The sequence below is a fragment of the Canis lupus genome, chromosome 24, assembly GCF_011100685.1.
Source record: "Canis lupus familiaris isolate Mischka breed German Shepherd chromosome 24, alternate assembly UU_Cfam_GSD_1.0, whole genome shotgun sequence".
NCBI classification, from domain to species: Eukaryota; Metazoa; Chordata; class Mammalia; order Carnivora; family Canidae; genus Canis; species Canis lupus.
The window spans coordinates 18,308,798-18,330,653 of record NC_049245.1 but is presented as its reverse complement, the minus strand read 5'-3'; the positions used below and the strand labels follow the sequence as shown (position 1 = coordinate 18,330,653).

The 21,856-nt window shown below is 43.1% G+C and overlaps 1 protein-coding gene and 1 long non-coding RNA gene across 5 annotated transcripts in view; one reads left to right on the top strand and one right to left on the bottom strand.

Annotated features, from left to right (window-relative positions):
* Positions 1–18,643, bottom strand: part of LOC119865631 — a 29,079-nt gene extending 10,436 nt beyond the window's left edge. The window contains exons 1-3 of one of the 2 annotated variants that reach the window (XR_005377657.1): positions 17,637–18,643; positions 3,022–3,397; positions 1,355–2,903 (exon numbers count right to left, since the gene is read on the bottom strand). This is a non-coding gene — a long non-coding RNA (uncharacterized LOC119865631). Of the gene's footprint in view, positions 1–1,354; positions 2,904–2,978; positions 3,398–17,636 lie in introns of those variants that run through there. The other variant, XR_005377656.1, reaches the window with a different exon arrangement.
* A 104-nt stretch (positions 18,644–18,747) lies between these two features.
* Positions 18,748–21,856, top strand: part of ATRN (attractin) — a 161,252-nt gene continuing 158,143 nt past the window's right edge. For 2 of the 3 annotated variants that reach the window (XM_038571734.1, XM_038571735.1), the window contains exon 1: positions 18,825–19,198. In XM_038571734.1, coding sequence (XP_038427662.1) covers positions 18,825–19,198 — 374 coding nt within the window. Of the gene's footprint in view, positions 19,199–21,856 lie in introns of all 3 variants that reach the window. The other variant, XM_038571736.1, reaches the window with a different exon arrangement.

Genomic DNA, 21,856 nt, shown 5'->3' with positions numbered 1-21,856 from the left:
TCCAGGATCGCGCCCTGGGCCAAAGGCAGGCGCCAAACCGCTGCGCCACCCAGGGATCCCCCAAAAAGAACTTTAATAGGAAAGAAACCCAGAGAGCTCCTAGACTAAGAGAGAAGTTATCCTAAATGACATTGTTGGAATTATGATCTAGTTGTGGCTCAGGACCAAATACATCTAGATTTCCCAATTTTGTTAGCCAATAAACTTTTTAATTTGAACTAAATTGAGTTGGGTTTCTAATACTCTCAACCAAAAGAATCATGTCTAATAATCCAAACATGATAAAGGTTAAGCTTATTGATCTAGAACCCATAAAATTACAATCTTATAGATAATGAGAAATATTATAAACAAAGTAAAGACAAGTGGTGGATTGGAATAAATTATTTACAGTAAACAATGGGCAAAAGATCAATGTCTAATATATAAATAGTGAGTAATTCAATAAAGAAAAAATGACTCAAAGGAAAATTGAGAAAAAGGTATTGTCCGTCAAAACTCTTTCCTTTGGAAAAAAAAAGAATTCTTTCCTTTGAAAATGATAAAGCTTAGCTCTTACTCCTTTAAGCAAAAAAGGGAAGTTGGTGTTCAAATAACTAGGAACCCAAAGGAGCAATATGCTTCAGGAATGTCAGGATCCTGATGCTTAGGTAAGCCCACAACTACGTGTTCTTTCTCCTTCTCTTAGTTCTTTCTTTTTTGTGTGTGTAGGTTTCATTGTCACCAAGGGGCTCTGCACATGGCAGCAATATGTTTTCTTGCATCATTTCATCATAACTGCTTTGGTTTTAAGTGTTATAAAACCCAACCCAAACTGGTTTAAACAAAAAAGAGAACTCATTAGCCTATGAAATCAAAGAAGTATCATCTAAAGGGAGATTGTCTTTGAGTGGAACTTGAACCAAGAGCTCCAACATTGTCAAAGCAGAACTCATTTTGCCTTTCCACAATATCCTGCCTTCTTCTGTGTTGGTTTTATACTCAGGTTCCTCATGATTGGCCTCTAGTAGCCCTAGGTTCCCCCCATCCTTGATGCTCTAAAAATGGGGGTGAGGGTGGAGGTGGGAAAATTTTTCTATTCACTCATATTTCGGTGGCTCTGACTGGGTCATAAGACACCCCCCAAACAATCTCTGTGGCCACTGAAGAATGTGATTAGCTATAGTGAGTCATATGCCCACCTATGGACTCAAAAAGAAGTCATCTTCACCCAGAGTAAAAGAACTAAGAATAAAAGAAAAAAGTAGTTCCTTCTTCCTTCCTCCAAAATCAATGTACTGTTTTTTTTTTTTTTTTTTAAGATTTTATTTATTTATTCATGAGAGACAGAGAGTGAGAGGCAGAGACACAAGCAGGCTCCACACAGGGAGCCTGATGTGGGACTCAATCCAGGGACTCCAGGATCACGCCCTAGGCCAAAGGCAGGCACTAAACCGCTGAGCTACCCAGGGATCCCCAATGTAATATTATCAGAAGTAGAGTGAAGTACATTTCAGGGAGTGAACATGTATCTACTACATTGTTCTTATATATAGCTCATAATCTTAGAGAAAGACAGATCTGCTTTCTGAGATGATCCCAAAGGCTCTAGCTATGCTGGGGCCATATGTCTTCTTTGGGCCAATTCATCATTGTGTCCTAGCTGGGCATCCAGGACGCAGAGCCTGAGACTTAAACCTGAGCAACGGAGGAATGCTCTCAGGAAAATCCTATAAGGGAGCATGGGAAGCAGGATAGGATCAGGGAAAAAACTAACAAAGGTGAGGATCCAGCTGATCTCTTGGGGGAGTTCTGATGTATAAATTGCCTGCAGAATTGTCTCCCTCACCTTCCCATGAGATAGATGAGCTGTCTTTGTACCTCCTTTTAGATGTGGAATGCCCCCTGGTGGGAGGGGACAATATCCCAGCCAAATTGGCCCCCTCCTCCTGAGGGAAATTCTCTGAAGAAGTTTGTGGCTGTGAGCCTCTAATGGCAACACTCACCTGAACTGCAGGATGGGTGCACTGGCCAGTAAAGGGGATCTGACTGGGGCACCAATAGTATCTGCTATAATGACTACAATGATTGGTCCGCTTGGGTCATTTGTACACTCTGTGACGGGGAGGCCTTTGGAGGGACAGTCCCCCCAGAATCCTATGGAATGGGAGAAAGTGATTCTGAAAAGCAGAATCAGATAGTTTGCATTTTCTTTAACTGCCCAGCATTCACACACATGTGCCTACACTTTAAATGAATGTCCCCATTTAAGGTACTGAAGCTAGCTCATAAATGATGAGACCCCCTCTGAGTTCTTAAAGCAGATGCTTTGCCTATATCCCCTTGTCCTTACCACTTTCACGTATACTGGCCTGGCTTCCAGCTGCCAGCACGTGCGCTCCTTTGTATGATGCCTTTCTCTGATTATTTCCTACTCTGTCTTTGTCACTTACACAGCAGGCCCAAAGTGTAGAGGAATTAATATTTCATCCTCCCTGGGAGCTCCTCTCAACCAACGACTCATGGGACTTGATATATGGACACCCCAGCTCCCTAACTCCTTGCAGTGGATTAACACTGCAGTGCATGTTCTACACTGGCTCTCAGAGTTTCCCATGGGATTAAGCCCCCATTGTACACAACAGTAGCTGGCTTGATAATGAATCCTATATTGGTTGCCTTACTTTCTTTGTCTCACTTTCCCACTCCTCTACCAGTAATTTTTTAAATTCCATATAAGATACTTACAGTCTCATGATATGCTTCTGGGGGTACAGAAATGAAAACACCCCCTTTCCAAACAGAAATAGCTCAAGTCATGTCCTGTCTGCTGCAAGGTGTGTGTGGTCAGGGCAAGAGGGGTTCCTTCAGTTGTGAGCTTGCTGCATTCTTCGAATTTAGGGCCAGCTGTGGCTCCCCACTGTCTAGCAACATACAAATAACACAAACATACAAATTGTTGGAAGAAGACTGGAAGACCTCACTCAATAAATACTCACATTTGGAACAGGAGACAGAGAGAGAACATCAGGAAGTAGTCACCAGTTCATAATGCATACTTCCTCCTGCAAGACAGGAGCAGCAAAGGCTCTTTGGTTTGGCAGCAGACAACATCCTTGTTCAGTCCATCTCACTGCCTCCAGGCTATTCTCTGCGCTCATCGCTCTTGTTCATTGTCCTCCATGGCTATATCTAAAGGGTTCCCGGCATGGATTCCTCTTCTGAATTCTGTACAATGCGAGCAGCTCATTTTCTGTTGATGTGAGATCTGAAGATTGAGGATGCTTAATGGTAATGTCAGCCATACTTGTCTGATCATAAGACTCACCTGGAATGCTTATTAAATACATAAGTTCCCAGCACTGCTCTTCACATTTCTGAAGAGAAGATCCTTGGAAATTGTCCTTACTTGGATTTCCTAGTGAACAGAGCAAGAGGCAAAGGTTTCATGGTAGGGTCTTAATGGGAGGTGCTATCCCAAAACAAAAGTTAGAGACAAGGAGAAGGAAGGAAAGCAACCACAGGGTGGTATATTTTTGAGCTCACTGTAGCTTCAAGATAACATATTTGGTTGCTTAGTTACATAGGAGTCTTCTTAAAAAGTTATGCAAACCCACCATGTTTTGAAATGGTGAAAGGAAAAAATTATTTGCTTGTTCCCTCCTCTCACCTTGCACTGGCCAAACTTCACACATGGAGTGTCTTGTTTCTGTTTTTGTTTTTTCACCCTTGGAGTGTTAATCCTTCACAGCTGAGATTCTTTCCCACTCTCACAGAAGAGGAGGCTAAGTTCCTTGACTGACTGGTTCACGAAGTCATGGGTGGTGGGAGAATAGCAACTTCCTCAAATGAGGAAATGCAGGTAGAGAATAATTGATTCATAAAATTTGGAGGTCACAGGTTAAGGGATGACAGTCAAGATAGTGAATGAGAAATTGTTATCAGTAGTATAGGACAAAGAAAATGAATACTTGTTTTGATGACATGAAAAACTAAGATTCTCATTTAAGTCCAGGAGATACAAACATGAACTCCAAGAAATTAAGTATAACCCCATAATCCTTTTCTTTTCTTTTTAATATTTATTTATTTAATCTCTACCCCCTAACATGGAGCTTGAACTCAAAACCCCAGGATTAAGAGTCATATGCTCTCCTGAGCCAGCCAGGGGTCCCACAACTCCATAGACCTAAATTTGAATTTGGAACATCAGTGTGAACCTAAGGTATATTTTCTTTAAAAAACAGAAAAGATTATTTTCTACTTCCGTAAACTTAAAAAAAAACCCAAACCACAAGTCACTGGGAAGGGGTACCCCTAGCATCCAGATTGTGGTCTCTAAATACTATTTTTCTCTAAAAGGAGCCAAGGATACTTGAAATATTTGATTTCATATCTGGAGTATAAAATGTACAGGAAGAGCCTGAAATACCTTGTTTGAAATAAAAAAAAAACTCAAACAGATAAACCCATACAATACTACTGTAAGAAACAACCTTTAGCACATGGGAAAATGTGAACATCAAAAAGAACAGTACCTACAATGAACTGAAAGACAGCAGGTATGTTGTTTGTGAATCCATGATGATATTTAAAACAATAAAAACAACAAAATGCTTCCGTCAACACTGGAGGATACTAGGCAATGATGTCATCATCCTGAATACTGGTACATAAAGGCAAATAAGGATTTATCATGCTTTTACTCCATGAACTATACCTCAGAGCAACTAAATAGTTGACAAGGGAATGTACAATAACAGCTGGTAAACATATAAAGGATGATAGATTTAAATTAAATACTAGAAATAATAAGTATCAGAATTGAAATAAAGCAATGGTTCTAGGCTAGCTTTGTCAAATATAACATTCCATGATAATGGAAAAATTCTATATTTGCATCGTTCAACAGAGTAGCCATTGTAGCTGTTGAGCCCTTAAAATGTGGCTAGTGTAACTAAGGAATTAAATTTCTAATTTTGTTCAATTTTCATTACCTTTAGCCACATGTGGCTTGTTGCTTTGTACTGTTGAACAGTACAGTTCTAGGGCATGATTATGTTTGGCTGCTAAAATCATCAGGTGAAAAACTGGTGGGGAATTTATAATGGGTAGGTTAGAATTGCTACTCCAGAATTTACTGATCCATCTTAAAATGGATAAAGATACAAACTGACATTATATCTTCTGATGTGATGCAATGGGAAGTATGTAACTCCACCCATGAAATATTCTTGCCAAAAATATCAAACCTAAATATGATCCAGCTTCTAGATCTAACTACCAGTTTTGGAAATATATGGAATGAGAGAACATGATAAACACCACAGCAAGAGAGGTCAGCAAAATCTAAATGTGGACAAACTATGATTTACTAGGATAATCAAACAATTGCAAGGGAAAAGAAGTGGGAGGGGATGAAACCTATGATCAGGGAGACCTTGCTTAGAACCAACCGTGTCTTAGCCTGGGTCTCCCAGAAAGCAGAACCTGACAGTAAAGCTATGAGCAAATACTTTATTGAGGAGTGCAATCTCAGAGGGCAGGAATGAGGGACAATAAGTGAAACAGGGGAGCACAAGAATTAAGGGGGAGCACATGATTAAATTGGCCACCATGAAGAGTGTGATTCCTTAATCCCACTGACCTTGTGAGAAGTTACATACACTGTGTCTTCAGACTGTTGATCTGGGGATGAAAGGGAAAGCAATTGTCCATTGGTTCTCATCTCCATTGGTCAAAGTGTGCCTCAAAAAGTTTTAAGTCCAGGGCAGCCCCGGTGGTGCAGTGGTTTAGCGTCGCCTGCAGCCCAGGGTGTGATCCTGGGGACCTGGGATCGAGTCCCATGTCGGGCTGCCTGCATGGAGCCTGCTTCTCCCTCTGCCTGTGTCTCTGCTTCTCTCTCTCTCTCTCTCTCTGAATAAATAAATAAATCTTTTTAAAAAAAGTTTTAAGTCTATGGCACTTCTGGGTTGTACATACTAGGCATATTTCTACAGTATCCCACACTGCAGCATTAAAGAGAAGCCCTGAAGAAGTGCCAGGCCACACCTGTATGCAGCTGGCTGGAGCCTGTGCAGAACTGATCTGGGCAGCAATGTTAGATTAAATGACAGGTGAGCCTGAAAGGATCTGGAGTTATGCAGAAGTGTCTTAAACTTTTTTTTTTAAGAGAGAGAGGGAGAGAAGGAGAAGGAATGTATCAGGGGAAAATGAATGCTATTGAATTTTGATTGGATATATTTGGCGACGTTAGAAATTATTGTTAACTTTCTGTGTGATTATGGTATGGTGTTTATGACATTTCTTTAAGGCTTACCCTTTTAGTAATTCATGCTAAAGTATTTATACTGAATAATATGTCTGAAATTTTCTTCAAAATAATCCAGTTTATAAGGGAGAGTGGATGGAAGCATAGCTGAAATAAGACTGGTTGTGAGTTATATATGGATTTTAAAAACATCCACTAAGGTTGATATTCTTCCCTTTAAAAAGTAGAACCTAATTTCTCTCCCCTTGAATGTGGGGAATATTGAATATTCCCCTTGAATATTTTTATCAAATACAGTGTGGTAGAAGTGATTTTGTGTGTCTTCCAAGACTATGTTATAAAAGTGACTGCAATTTCTACCTTGCTCTCTTTTGCATCATTTGTCCTGGGGGAAGCCAGCTACCATGCTGTGAGGACGCTTCAGCTGCTCTGCAGAGGTGGCCATGTGGCAAGAAACAGATCCTTCCTAGCAACACCTTACCAGCCAGAGGTGAGGGCCACCTTGGTATATATCCTTTAACCCCAGCTAAGGCTTCAGATGTCTGCAAGCCAGGCCAACAACATGACAGCAACTTCATGACAGATCCTGAGCCACCCTAAAGTCCTAAAATTCTCTCAGAAACTGTGTAAGATAATAAATGTTTATAACTGTTTTAATTTGCTAAATTTGGGGATAATCTGTTATACAGCAGTGGTCAACTGAAGTAAGTTAATAATTGTTGAAGCTGGGTATTGAGTTCATTGTTCTATCCAATTTTTTTTTAAGATTTTATTTATTATTCATGAGAGATACACAGAGAGAGATAAAGACATAAGCAGAGGGAGAAGCAGGCTCCCTGCAGGGAGCCTGATGTGGGACTCCATCCCAGGACCCCGGGATCCATCCCAGGACCATGTGATCCCAGGATCACGATCTGAGCCAAAGGCAGATGCTCAATCACTGAGCCACCCAGGAGCCCCTGTACTATTCTATTTTTGTATATGTTTGAGATTTTTCATGGTAAAAATTGAATAGTGAATTCCTATATTACATCTTCATATAAGTCATTTCCAAGTGGATTAAAGACTATCTATAAAAAATAAAAATTCCTGGTAAATTATCATCTTTATTACCTCAAGGTAGGAAAGGATTTCTTTTTTTTTTAAATTATTTATTTATTTATTTATTTATGATAGTCACACAGAGGGAGAGAGAGAGAGGCAGAGACACAGGCAGAGGGAGAAGCAGGCTCCATGCACCGGGAGCCCGACGTGGGACTGGATCCCGGGTCTCCAGGATCGCGCCCTGGGCCAAAGGCAGGCACCAAACCACTGCACCACCCAGGGATCCCCAGGAAAGGATTTCTTAAACGAGATATGAAAAGCATAGACTATTGAGAAAAGACTGATAAGTTCATATGCATTAAAGATAAGAACTACTTATTGGATGATACTATAAAGAAAGTGAAAAGATAAACCAGAATCTGGAAAGTGATATTTGTTATACACATAATAAAGAAAAGACTAGTATCTGACTATGTATGTGATTCCCACACATCCGTAAGAAAAAGATAAGCAGCCCAATAGAAAAATGGGCAAAGGATATGAATGCTCAATTCACAGAAGGGGAGAACTAAATGACCAATAAACAAATAAAATACTGATCAACCAGTTATCTGGCATCCCTGTTGATCCCCACAGTAATTAACACTCCCTCTCCTAGCAGCCTTCAACAATGGCTGACTGGAATTAGTATATAAATACCCTCAAATACTCTAGCCCTCTTGCTTCTCTGAGGCATCCTACTTCATCCACCTCCCAGAGTTTCCCCTGTGGAATTCCCCTGTGGAATTGTTCGCAGTAGTCACTGGCTTGATAACACACTCTTTATTGACTGGCCTCCCTTCCCAGTCTCACTTCCCTATTCTCCTATCTGCTTCCTGGAATTACATCCCATATTAACCTTGAATTCTTGCCTTGGGGCTTTCTTTTGGGGAAACCTAAACTAATATAAGAGTTTTCAAGCTTCCTTGCCAGTATCAGACCAAGTTTGAGTGAGCCCTGGCAATTCTGTGAGAACTTTACACATGAAAAAAAAAGCTACAGCCTTGCAATGCATAGGGGAAAAAGGGGCCTGATGGCTTCAAGCCAGCCCTTAGGGTCAGGGGCCCAGACCATGGCCATAGGTATATACTTCTAAGCTTCCCAAGTCCAGAACTCTTCCAGGTCTGCTTTGTTTCTGTCCTCTTTGAACCCTGTTCATAATTAATGCCCTTAGCCCTAACTTGCTCAGGTTCATAGCTAAACTCTCTTTGTTGCTTGAGTCATTTTTGATATGCTGATCTAGCTTTAGACTGTTTAACTTGGTAAACACTGCAATCTGGACCACACCTTTAGTCACAGGCCAAGCTTTTGGTGAGCTGGTTCTGTACACATGGTTATCTGTCACCCCTCCCCCACACTGGGGTTCTGGCACGGTCATAGCACAAGTGAACACAAGAACCACTTCCCCCTATTGAAGGCTGCATTGCTGCCAGTGGCTTCTCAGATGATGGGAGTTGGTGCCAGTGGCTTGGCAGCAACATGAGATAGAGACCTCTGTGTGGGCATCAGAAGCCTTGACCACAACACTGGCAGCAGTCAGTATCAATGCCTTGGGCCAGCACTAGGAATAGAGATGGCGTCTGGCTGCACCAGGATGGTGGGCTTTGATGGGAGTCATCTTAGAGAGGAGTCAGCTTCTCTATGAGTCAAAGCAGGAAACAAGGACATGGCTATCCTCCATGGGTTTGCCATATTGTCTCAGTGGTAATATTTTCTTTTATAGTACTGGGTATGTGTAGGCGGACTTCCAAATTCTTGTGGCCTGTATTCATTACCTATTGCCATAAGACAAACTGCCCAATTTAGTGGCCTACAACAATTTATTATCCTTACATTTTCTGTGGGCCAGAAATTCAAGAACAGCTTGACTAGCAATTCTAGCTCAGGGTCTTTTGTGAGATCTTAAATATTGCCCAGGACTTCTGTCATCTGAAGCCTTGATGGGCCAAAGGATCCATTTCCAGGCTGGTTAACATACATGTTTGGTAAGTATGTGCTAGTTTTAGGTGGCAGGCCCCCCAGTTCCTCTTCACCTGTGCCTTTTCACAAGCTGCTCAAGCATCCTCATGAAGTGATGGCTGATTTCCTCCAAAGCAAGTGAAGAGAGAAAGACAGGGAGGAGAGGAAGAGAAGCTCTCCTTTGCATGACCTAGCCTTAGAAGTCATGTAGCACAATTCTACTACATCCTATTTGTTAGAAGAGAGTCACTACGTCTGGCTTCCATTCTACAGAGAGGAATTAAACTTTTAACTAGAATATCAAAGAATTTGTAGATATTTTTAAAAATATCATATTGGAAAAAAAAATATCATATTGGTTTTACTTTAATAGCTAACTGTAACATGGATTATAAGGTCTTTTCCAGCTTCTATTTCTAACTAACTCTACTTATCTATTCTTTCCTTATTTAAGCAGTAAGGTTTAAATTAGTTGGGGATATAGTATGGTCAACTTCTATTTCTTTAATTAATAATTAGAACAAAAAACCCCCCCAAAATAATAATTAGAACAGTTACCTGTTCTTCAATCCCTCTCTCTTTTCTAGCACACTACCCAAAAAACCTGGGGCTTATTGTCTATAGTGGCCACTCCAACTTCCAACAAGTCAGCTAGGCCAGGGTTGTACAGTTAACTTGTGAAAAGTAAGGCATCTAGAGAGGACATTTGAGAAGCTGTCCCACTCATCCCCAGGGAGGTGATGCAAAGAAATACTGCCAGGTGTTGGGGCCAAGAAAATGCATTGCTCAGACCTCCTACTGTGGGGAATGTAATTGACTAGAAGCCCAGCTGCTGCTGTGCTGATGAAGGCCCTTTCCTGAGACATGCAGGGCTACTCCAACTGGCAACTTTGGCACCAGCACTCCCCTTCAACCTGGACAAGTCTTTCTCAGAACTGCGTCACACTCTGAGACTCTTCTTTTTTTTAATTTTTTTCAATTTTTTATTTATTTATTTTTATTTTATTTAATTTATTTATGATAGTCACAGAGAGAAAGAGAGAGGCAGAGACACAGGCAGAGGGAGAAGCAGGCTCCATGCACCGGGAGCCCGACGTGGGATTCGATCCCGGGTCTCCAGGATCGCGTCCTGGGCCAAAGGCAGGTGCCAAACCGCTGCGCCACCCAGGGATCCCCTCTGAGACTCTTCTTAACGGATCTTTCCTTCCCCCTTTCCCTCACAGTTGTCAGGTTTTTCTTTCCGTCTGAATCTTCTCTTTGCCTTTTCCTCTTTATTTCCTCTTTATCCCTCTCAGATGTTTCTCCTAGTCTCTTGCAGGTCTGTTTGGGCATTAGTAGATCTCCCAGGCATACACAGTGCTGGAGTTGGTTCCTGCTGGCTTCTGAGAGCACAGTCTGTGTACCTTCCCAATTCTTCATTCAGTGACATCATGTTGGTAGCTTGAAAGAGGCCATGGTGGGAGTATTTACACCATAGAAATTAACAAATGCTACACATGAGGGTGCTTCTTCCCCAGGGAGCTGGTTGATAAACATTTATCAGCATATCTCATATACCCAACAGAAACCAAGAGACCTGTTCTGGATTCCCAGGCTGTTCATAGCATCATTATTCATAGTTCCCTCAAACTGGAAACTGCCCAAATGTCCATCAGCACTAGGATAGATAAATAAACTGTCATATTATGGCATAAATATATTGAGCCAATGGAATATAAAAATGAAAACAAATTACTTACTATACACAATAACATGGATGAATTTCACAAATACAATGCTGAATGAAAGAATCTAGACACAAAAGATTCCATATTGTAGTATCTCATTTATACGAAGTGAAAAACTGGCAATACCAATCCACAATGTATGAAGTTAGGAAAGTGGCTCCCTCACAGAGGTAGCGACTAGGAGAGTCCCAAGAGGGATCCTATGATCTTCTATTTTTTGACCCGGGCCCTACTTATGAGTATGTTTACTTCGAAAATTCACTAAGCTATATATGGATGTTCTCTTCATTTTTCTGTATGTAATACTAATGGAGTTTATTATTTTTATTTTTTTTTTTAAAGATTTATTTATTTATTTATGATAGACATAGAGAGAAAGAGAGGCAGAGATACAGGATGAGGGAGAAGCAGGCTCTATGCCAGGAGCCTGACGCGGGACTCGATCCCAGGACTCCAGGATCGCGCCCTGGGCCAAAGGCAGGCGCCAAACTGCTGAGCCACCCAGGGATCCCCCTAATGGAGTTTATTAAAAAGTATATATAATTAGTTGTTCCATGAAAGAAGTGATTTTATTTTATTTTTTTTTAAGATTTTTTTTTTTTAATTCATTTAATTGAGAGAGAGAAAGAATGAGTGAGAAAGCACAAGCAGAGGGAGCGGCAGACTCTCCGCTAAGCAGGTAGCCTGATATGGGGCTCGATCCCAGCACCTTGAGATCATAATCTGAGCTGAAGGCAGATACTTAATCGACTGAGCCACCTAGGTGCCCAAAGGCAGTGATTTAAAAAAAATAATTTAAAAATTATTGGCTAAGTGTCTGATTCTTGATTTTGGATCAGGTCATGATCTCAGGGTCGTGAGATCAAGTTCCATGTTGGACCCTATGCTAAGTGTGAAGCCTGCTTAAGATTCTCTCTCCCTCTGCCCCTCTCCAAAGCCCCCCATTCTGCTCACTCTCTCTCAAAAAATATTTTTTTTAAAATAGTGATAGAAAAAAACACATAACATAAAATTTACCATCTTAAACGATTTTTTTTAAAGATTTTTATTTATTTATTCATGAGAGACATAGAGAGAGAGAGAGGCGGAGACATAGGCAGAGAGAGAAACAGGCTCCATGTAGGGAGCCCGATGTGGGACTCAACCCCAGGACTCCAGAATCATGCCGTGGGCCGAAGGGAGGCGCTCAACCACTGAGCCACCCAGGTGTTCCCATCAACCATTCTTAAGTGTACTGTTCAGTAGTGTTAAGTATATTCACATTATTGTACAAAAGATCTCCAGAACTTTTTAATACTACAAAACTGACACTCTGTACTCATTAAACCACTGCCTGTTTTTTCCATTCTACTTTGTTTCTATGAACTTTGCTACTTTAGTTATCTCATGTAAGTGAAATAATACAATATTCAATGTCTTCAAAATTTATCCATGTTGTAGCTTGTGTCTTTCCTTTTTAAGTCTAAGTAATATTTTATTTTTTTAAAACAATTTTATTTATTTATTCATGAGAGACAGAGAGAGAGGCAGAAACATAGCCAGAGGAAGAAACAGGCTCCCCATGGGGAGCCCGATGTGGAACTCGATCCTGGAACTCCACGATCATACCCTGAGCCAAAGGTAGACAGACACTCAACCACTGAGCCACCCAGGTGTTCCAATATTTTATTATTTTTATTTATTTTTTAAAGATTTTATTTTTAAGTAATCTCTACACCCAACATGGGGTTCAAACTTAAAACACCATGATCAAGAGTTGCATGCTAAAAAAAAAAAAAAAAAAAAAAAAAGAGTTGCATGCTCCACTGAGCTGGCCAGGTGTCCCTGAGTAATATTTTATTGTATATACATATACCATGTTTTGTTTATCTACTCATCTGTCAATGGACATTTAAGTTGCTTCCACCTCCTGGCTATTGTGAATAATGCCTCAGTGAATATACAAATATCTCTTCAAGATCCTGCTTTCAATTATTTTGGGTATATCCACAAAATTGGATTGCTGGATCATAAGGTATTTTTTTTTTTTTTTAATGTAAGCTCCATGCCCAACATGGAGTTTGAACTCACAACCCTGAGATCAAGAGTCACATGCTCTACTGAGTCAGCCAGGTGCCCCATGAATTCTATTTTTAATGTCTGGAACTGCCAAACTGTTTTCTACAGTACACTACCATTCCCATTAATAGTATACAACAGTTCCCATTTATCCATATTCTTGCCATTTGCTATTTTTGGTTTTATTTTAATAGTAGTCATCTTTAACAAGTGTGAAGAAAGGCTGAGATTTTTATATGCTTTTTCACTGCTGCCTCCCCAGAACCTAGATCAGTCTCTGGTATATAGTAGCCTCAATAAATATTAGTTGCATAAGTGAATGAATTGAATGAGTTGACATTTTGTATAGGGTTGGGTAGTGGGTTGAATAGTGGCTCCCAAAAGATATATTCATATCCTAATCCACATAACCTGTGAATATTGTCATATTTAGGAAAAGGGTCTTTGTAGATGTAATTAATTAATGCTCTTGAGATGACAAAATCATCCTAAATTATCCAGATGGGCCCTAAATCCAATGACAAGTGTTCTCATAAGAGACACACACGGGAAAAGACAACACAGAGGACAGGGCAATGTGATGACAGAGACAGAGACTGGAGTGATGTGGCCACAAGCCAAGAAGGCAAGGAATGCCAACTTCCATCAGAAGCTGGAACAGGTGAGGAAGGATTTTCCTCTAGAGTTTCCAGAGTGAATACAGCCCTGCTTACACTCTGATTTTGGACTTCTGGTCTCCAGAAACATGAGAGAATAAATTAGTTTTTTTTTTGTTTTGTTTTTTGTTTTTGTTTGTTTGTTTTTGCCACTGAGTTTATGGTAATTTGTTTTGGCAGTCACAGGAAACTTAGGAAGGTCAGTTGTCTTTTAACACTATTACTGTTTTCCTTTTTTTTTTTTTTAAGATTTTATTTATTTATTCATGAGAGGCACAGAGAGAGAGGCAGAGACACAGGCAGAGGAAGAAACGGGCTCCGCATCGGGAGCCCGATGCAGAACTTGATCCTGGAACTCCAGGATCACACCCCGAGCCAAAGGCAGACAGACGCTCAACTGCTGAGCCACCTAGGTGTCCCTATTACTGTTTTCCTAATGTCTTATCCATGTACAGGAGAAAAATCTTGGTTCTCTATTGTAGAAATTTGAGGGAGAGGGCATCCAACACCTCTAACAGAAATTCCAAGTTCTCTGCCTTTAAATTAGTGATTTCCTCCCAACACTGGATCTTGTCCATTGAGTTAATATAAAGGCTACTTCCTATATTTGTGGGGCTTGCCTATGGAGGCCACCAGGAGCTCTGCCAACAGCTAAGGGGCCTAATCCTGTGCTCCTAGATCAAGGATCCCTAAACATTTTCCTGTAGAGCCTGCCAAGGACTACTGGGATTTTATATTTGTAAGTTCACTTATCTCTCCATGGAAGTTGCTACCCAATGGAGCTTCCTTCCTACCTAAAACCCTCCCAGTTTTGTTTGTTTCAAACCCTCAGGATCAACCTTTTTTACAGGCAATATAGTAACTTATATGTTAGGTAAGATCCTGACATTTATAATCAGGGAATTGCTTTGTTCCATATAGACTAAAAGTATTAAGATCTTTGTAGATGTGCTGCCGAAGTGAGCACCAAAAGTATAAGATCTTTGACTTATGAAAAAATGTTGATGTTTCAAATAGCACAGAGTAAGGTCCTTTCATACTTAAGGAAGGTTAGACAGCTGATCAGATATATTTTACCAGGGCAACATTCATCCTTGCAATCTAGTGCTCAATAAATATCTGTTGTATATAGTGGACTGATACCTCTCCCAAATTTCCTTTATTAGATCCTTCTTACAGGTGTGAGTGCTGGCTGGCTGCTGAATAAGCTATGTATACAAAACACTGCTCTCTTGCCTCAAGGTGGAATCAATTCTATAATATAATTCATGTCCTAAGGCTCTCCATAGGATCAGGCTGAGGCTTGACTCCAGATAAGACTATATCCTTGCTTAACTCCTTTCCCTGTTCTGTCCTACTTCCTTCATTGCCTCCAGAGAGCACTCTCATAAAAAATCATGCATTCAAATCCTGTTTCAGGCTCTGCTGCTAAGGAAACCGACCTAAGACAATGCATGAGTAAAAGCCAAAAAATTGTAAAACCATCCATGTCCCTGACCTGGAGACAATGCAAAGATACAGAAAATGATGACATGAAATCAGAGAGAGCAAAGGGTCACACAAGCAGAGAGAATGCCTTTCTTGAGTTTATTTTTTTAAAAAAGATGAGGTAACTTCAAACCATCTTAGTGGATACAAATCTCCTTGGCCATTCAGTTAGAGCTGTTCCAAAAATTCTCTGCCATTAGAATTCTTTACCATTGACATTACAATTTCCAGGCCATGGTAGTGGTCACTTGAAAGGACTAGTGGAGAAAAAGATGGTGTGGGATTTCAGGTAGAACAGTCACAGAGTGTTGGTGATAAGGCGTGAGGGGTCCAACAGACATACTTCTGGAACTGCAATGATGCTTTTCGTCAGAACGACCAGATGATAATATCAGAACTTGCCTGTGTGTTATATATAGATGCATATGTATATATAATTGTACAGCCATTCTTTCTTTTTTAAAGATTTTATTTTTAAGTAATCTCTACACCCAGCATGGGCTTGAATTTATAATCTTGAGATTAAGCGTTGAATACAGACTAAGCGAGCAAGGTACCCTTATACAGCCATTTTTAATCAATTCTTAACCAAGTCTACCTCAAAAGACTTATCTTTGGAGGAAGCAAGATACAGAGTATGTTGATAATCTATTGTAGTCCCAAAATAAATCATCCCCAAACTTAGTGGCTTAAAGAAGTATACTTCTTTATTTTGCTCATCTATCTGCAGTTTGGGGTGAGTTCAGCAGAGATGACACCCCTTTACTTAATTAGTTATGGGGGCTTAACTGGGAAGACCTGGACCACTGGGGTCTGGAGCCGCTGGGGCTGGTCTCCCCGCAGTACAGCAATCTCAGAGTAGCTGGGCTTCTTTTACAGCAGCTAGATTTCCTTAGAGCAAGTGTGCAAAGGCACTCAGAAAGAAGTGGTAAAACTTCCTGGATCTAGACTCAGAAGTTCCAGTATATCACTTCCACCACAGTTTACTGGTTCAGCAAACACTAAGACCAGCCCAGATTCAAGGAGTGGGGGGAATGAGTCCCTATCTCTCCGTGGAAGGAGTGTAAAACAATCTGCAGCCATTATATATTTATTTATTGGGGTCAGGGAGAGGGAGAGAATCTTAAGCAGGCTCCATGCCCAGCACAGAGCCTAACACAGGGTTCCATCTCACAACCCTGAGATCATGACCTGAGCCAAAATCAGGAGTCAGACACTTAACTGGCTGAGCCACCCAGGTGCCCCAAAAGGTGCATTTGGTGCCTAAACAGGGACTTGAATCAGCCATCTTTAATCCACTATGCAGAAGTATAAAGTGCAGGGGACTCTGACAACAACAGTAATGGAGAAAGATAGCAATACTTCCCTTCATAGGTCAAGATAAGATTTTTTTTTAAGATTTTATTTGTATTTATTTATGAGACTCAGAGAGAGAGGCAGAGACACAGGCAGAGGAAGAAGTAGGCTTCCCTCAGGGATCCTGATGTGGGACTCGATCCCAGGACGCCGGGATCATGCCCTGAGCCAAAGGCAGACGCTTAACTGCTGAGCCACCCGGGTGTCCCGATTTTGTTTTTTAAAGCAAGATAATTTGAGCAAAACATGGCTAAGGAAAGAGAGAGAACCAGATAAGGGAATAGATTAAAGAAGAAAAAAAAATTTGCTGCAGCAAGATTCTAGGGCAGCCATATTGCTCCTCTGTAGATGCAAACTGTTTTCTGTTATCCCTGAGCGTTGGTAAAATTATTTGAAACTTCACAGTCTGGGTTCAGTTTTGCCATGGGGAATGAAGGAAAAGGCTGGTTCCACTTCTGGTGTAGAGGAGTAGAGGGAGCAGTGCCTCCTGAAGCCAGGCGGTGGCCTCACGTAAGCCACCTCCATCTGACTGGGTCCTTGCCAGAGGGTAGGGCCATATCTTACATTTCCTACTTCATCCTACACAGTCCCTGTAGGACACTCGAGCCACAACCACCTGCAAACCAGAATGCCAGTGGTAGGGCCTAGGCTGAACAATACATTTCATATAGGAATAGGAGGGATGTATGGGTGGAGGGCTGGGTGTGAGGCTGGGGTGTTGCTAAGCTTCACCAGGCTTGAAGTGGATGGACAGTAAGGTAGATCAGGACCTAGGCATGAATGTGGGGGTATGCCTTAGAATCTTAGAATTCTGTGCTCTAAGGTAAAGCTGCAAGTCTCCACAGGTATATGAGGGGATTTCTTTGCTTCCCAGGGACTGCAGGGTGGTCAAACTCTGAGGTAGCTGCCACAGGAATATTCCTCACAACACAAGGCTTGTATGACAATGTTCTGGTTATCCATTGCTGAGTAACAAACCTCTCTAAAACAGAGGCTTAAACCAGCAGCCAGGTTATCACTTCTCAGGATTTTGGAAAAGGCACAGTAGGAAAGACTTACCTCTGTTTTAGGTAATGAGGAAGAGCTCAGATGGCTAGAGCAACCTAGATGGCTTCTTCCCTCAACGACTGTCCTTTAGCTGGGATGGGTTCATCAGGTTCATGTGTCTGGAACCTCAGTTCTTGGTAGTAACTGGGTCCTTTTCCTCCATGTGGTCTGTGTGTGTTCTCTTTCTACAGCAAGGTGGAAGAAGGGGAGCAGCTCAGGGTCATCAAGAGCTCAAAATCAAGGTCACCAGGTATTCTCAAAGCTCATCTCTGTAATTGGTAGTCACTTCTGCCACATTCTTCCATTGGTTAAATCGAGTCACAGGTCCAGTCCAGATTCCAGGATCGATTACTGTCAGGAGGCAAGTTTCTGTGGGGCCACCAAAGTGACAAACTACCTGACAAGAAGAGCTCTAGGAGCGGATGTGTGTGAGCTGAGGGTGCTCCAACTCCTAATTTTATGCTGGCCTCTCTTCAGAGATGTTTGAGAATAGTGCGGAGTAAAATAATCCCACATTACCTCCACAGAATTAAAGGCCCCTAGATCAGCCTCCAACAAGGCAGGGCTGGGCTGTGTGTGTCTTCACTCAGTCTATCAGGCGTTTATTGCGCACAACCTATGCGCTGAGTTCTTAACACACGTGCTATTTCGTATCCCTACTTTACAGAGGAGAGAGCGAAGGCTGGGACGCAGCACTCCTCCTCCAGTACCGCACACCACGGTACACGCCCACACACCACCACGAAAGCTCCTGGGCCCTTTCTGCCCCGCAGGTGGGTTCGGAGCAGAGCGACGCCGCGCGCCGGGGTCTCGGGGAGGGCGTGCCCAACACGGCCGGCAAGGCTAGCAGAGCGGACGGCTCCTAGGCAGGCAACGGGAAGAGGTCGCCTCAGGGATGCTAACCTGCCGCTGCCGTGCCGCCCGAAGGGCAAATACTGGAGGGCTAAGGAGCCTCGGAAGGTCTCAACAACCCGCTGACCCAGCGTCCGGGACCCGCCTCCAGGGCCGCGCCGCGCCGCGCCCCGCCCCGCCTGTGCACGCACGCGTCGCTCCGCCCGCCGCGCAGCTCCGGCCCCGCCCTCAGGATTGACCGCCCGAGCCACCGTCCGCCCAGCCCCGCCCCGCACGGCCAGGCAAAGCGGAGCCGGCCGTGCGGTGTGTGTGTATGTGCGCGCGGGGCGCCGTCTCAGCCCCGGGAAGATGGTGGCGGCGGCGGCGGCGACTCAGGCTAGGCTGAGGAGGAGGACTGCGGCGACGACAGCGCCTGCGGGCAGGAACGGCGGGCAGCGCCGGGACTGGGACGCGGCCGGGGCTGAGAGGCCGGGGCTGGGGGCCGGGCTGCGCCTCCCGCGGCGGCGGCTGCTGCTGCTGCTGCTCCCGCCGCTGCTGCTGCTGCCCTGGGCGGCCGAGGCCGCGGCGGCAGCGGCGGCGGTGTCGGGCTCAGCCGCAGCCGAGGCCAAGGAATGTGACCGACCCTGTGTCAACGGCGGCCGCTGCAACCCTGGTACCGGCCAGTGCGTCTGCCCCGCTGGCTGGGTGGGCGAGCAATGCCAGCACTGCGGGGGCCGCTTCAGGTGAGTGGGGGGTGGTGTTGGAGGGTCGGGCCCGGAGGGAGGCTGAGGCTACGGGGAGCACGAGATGGCTCCAGGCCGGAGGCAGTCGCCGGACGGAAAGTGGGGACGGGAGGGCCGTCCCACAGTGTTTGAGGACCATTTGCTTCTGAGATCATCGTCTCTGGCCCAGGGTCGTCTACTGGAAGATGAAAAGGTTTGAGGCAAGGGTGGAGGCACCCCAGACGGATTTTGGGTGCGGTGGGTACATGAGAAGAAAGCTCAGAGTCCCATAGAGTATCAAAGCCAGTCCCTGAAACTGGGCCTCTTTCGGATAAATGAGGTATATGAGAAAAAATGAGAGAGCTAGTCTTACTTAAACACTTTCTTTTAACATTCCCTTGTTCCCTAGGGCCTGATGAGTTCTCTCACTCATTGACAATGCAGGGTACTCAGAAGAAACAGGGCCTTGGCAGTGATTTGTTGGCTGAAGATAGAAGGGAAAGGTTAGGATTGTGAGATATTAGAGGTAGAAGAATCAGGGTTGTTGGGTAGAAGAAAGTGAAGAAACTAGCCTTTTGAAGCTCACTAGAGCTGGCTGATTAGAACAGGGTGGAGAGGGCATAGAAGGAGGTTCCTGTTTGCCCTGGTTTCTGGAGAATATGGAGTTCTGAGTTGGCCTGGTTCAGGACATTACCTCCTGGAGAGATCATTAATTCATTAATTAATAGTTATCTATTATTTGCTTCAGTTGTGGGAGGATTTCCAGGTAATACACAGAAACAAATAGATTAGCCAGACTTTGGCCTAGTCCACACAGTTTGGAATACAGCAAGAGAAAGATAGGTACACAAGTGACCCTAGTCATAAGCACTACAGAATCATTCATGCCTTTGGCAGATTTTACTAAACATTTTTGATGTCAGATGTGGAGGAGTGGGGATATAGGGACCAAGGCACACAGGCCCTGCTCTCATGGATCTTACATTCTAGTGGGGAAGACAGGCAGTTAATAAGTAAATAAAGAAATAAAGAAATGACTGCGATAATTTTAGTTAATAGTGCTGTCAAGAAAATAATACAGAATGTCCTGATTATAAAGAGGACTATAAAGGATTATAAAGAGTGAGTAACTTTAGGAGAAACCCCTCATTTGAAGTGACACTTGATCTGACCTGAATGAGGCAATGTAGTAGTACCTGTGGGAATTCAAGGAGGGAGATTGTGACTAGCAGGGGGAGTGCAAGGAAGACTTCGAGGAGAAAGTGACATTGGATTTCAGCATTTGAAGCAAAGTAGGACTTGGAAATATGTAGCTGGGAAAAAAATTCCAGATGGGAGCAAGGGTGCAAACAAAATTGTGGAGACCACAAAGTAAAGTATTGCTGGTACTAGGGTATATAGAACAGAAGAGAGTTGTAAGGGGAAGATTTAGAATGGTAGAGTTGTAGACTCCTGTAATGTCACATCTTCGCGGAAACTTAGAGAACATTGAGGAGATGAGCTCTTTTTTTTTTTTTTAAACTATACATTTAATAGTGTCACAATAGTATCTCTCTTTTTTTTAAAAGATTTTATATATTTATTCATGATAGACACAGAGAGAGAGAGAGAGAAACAGAGACACAGGCAAGGGAGAAGCAGGCATCATACAAAGAGCCTGACGTGGGACTCGATCCCGGGTCTCCAGGATCACGCCCTGGGCTGCAGGCGGCGCTAAACCGCTGCGCCACCGGGGCTGCCCCGAGATGAGCTCTTTATTGTTATGGAGAAATCAAGTGATTTCATGCCCAGTGTGTAGTGTGTCTTGCTTTGTAACCTAGGGCGTTCTGATTTACGAATTACATTAATCTATGCATATTTGTTGAGGGCTGCTCTGGGGTAAGTTGTAAGATACAATGGCAAAGAAAAGACCACACAGTCCTACTCTTGGGGAGTGTATGTTCTAGTTTGGGAATAAGAAATCTAATAATTTGTTATTATCTTGCTTGAGGCTATGGAGGAAAGGAACGGGGGCAAACAGAGGGCTTGAGTTTGAAACGTTAAGGCTTAGTGGCTGAACAAGTGAATTTTGAGTTGAGATCTGAGGGGTAGGATAGCACTACCTACATGAGGGGTGGAGTACTAAGGAGCCAACATGTACAGAGGCTTGGGGATGAGGGGCATCATGGTAAGCTGAATAGAAGGCCAGATAGCTGAAGCAGAGCACAAATGGGAGCATGGCAAGACTGGAGAGACAGACAGGGGCCAGGCCATGTGAAGCCCTGTGGGTTGGGTTGAGAATTTTGACCTTTAACTCTTGAGCAGTGGAATGGCACAGTTAACTTGAATTTTCATGACATTATAGGCTTTTAGATTGGAGCCAGAGCAGGAATGGCCTTTAGGTAAGGCCAGAGCATTTTGAATTTGAGGAGCTTCTAAAATCAAATGACTGGATGGTTGTGTCAGATGAGAGCCCTTTAAGTTCTGAGTATCTGGAATGCCATGGAAGGCAATGGAGGCCCATAGGGCGCCAAGGGACATGCATAGCAAGATCAGTCTGTCAGTACTGTTCGGAGTAGGAGGACTCATTGTAAGCCTGAGACATGGTGGGCAGTTGGGTGGGAGCTATTGGCCCCGATCAGGACAGAAGTAAGGAGAACCTAAGATAGGCTGTGGGAGTGGAGGCAGGGTGGATGCTAG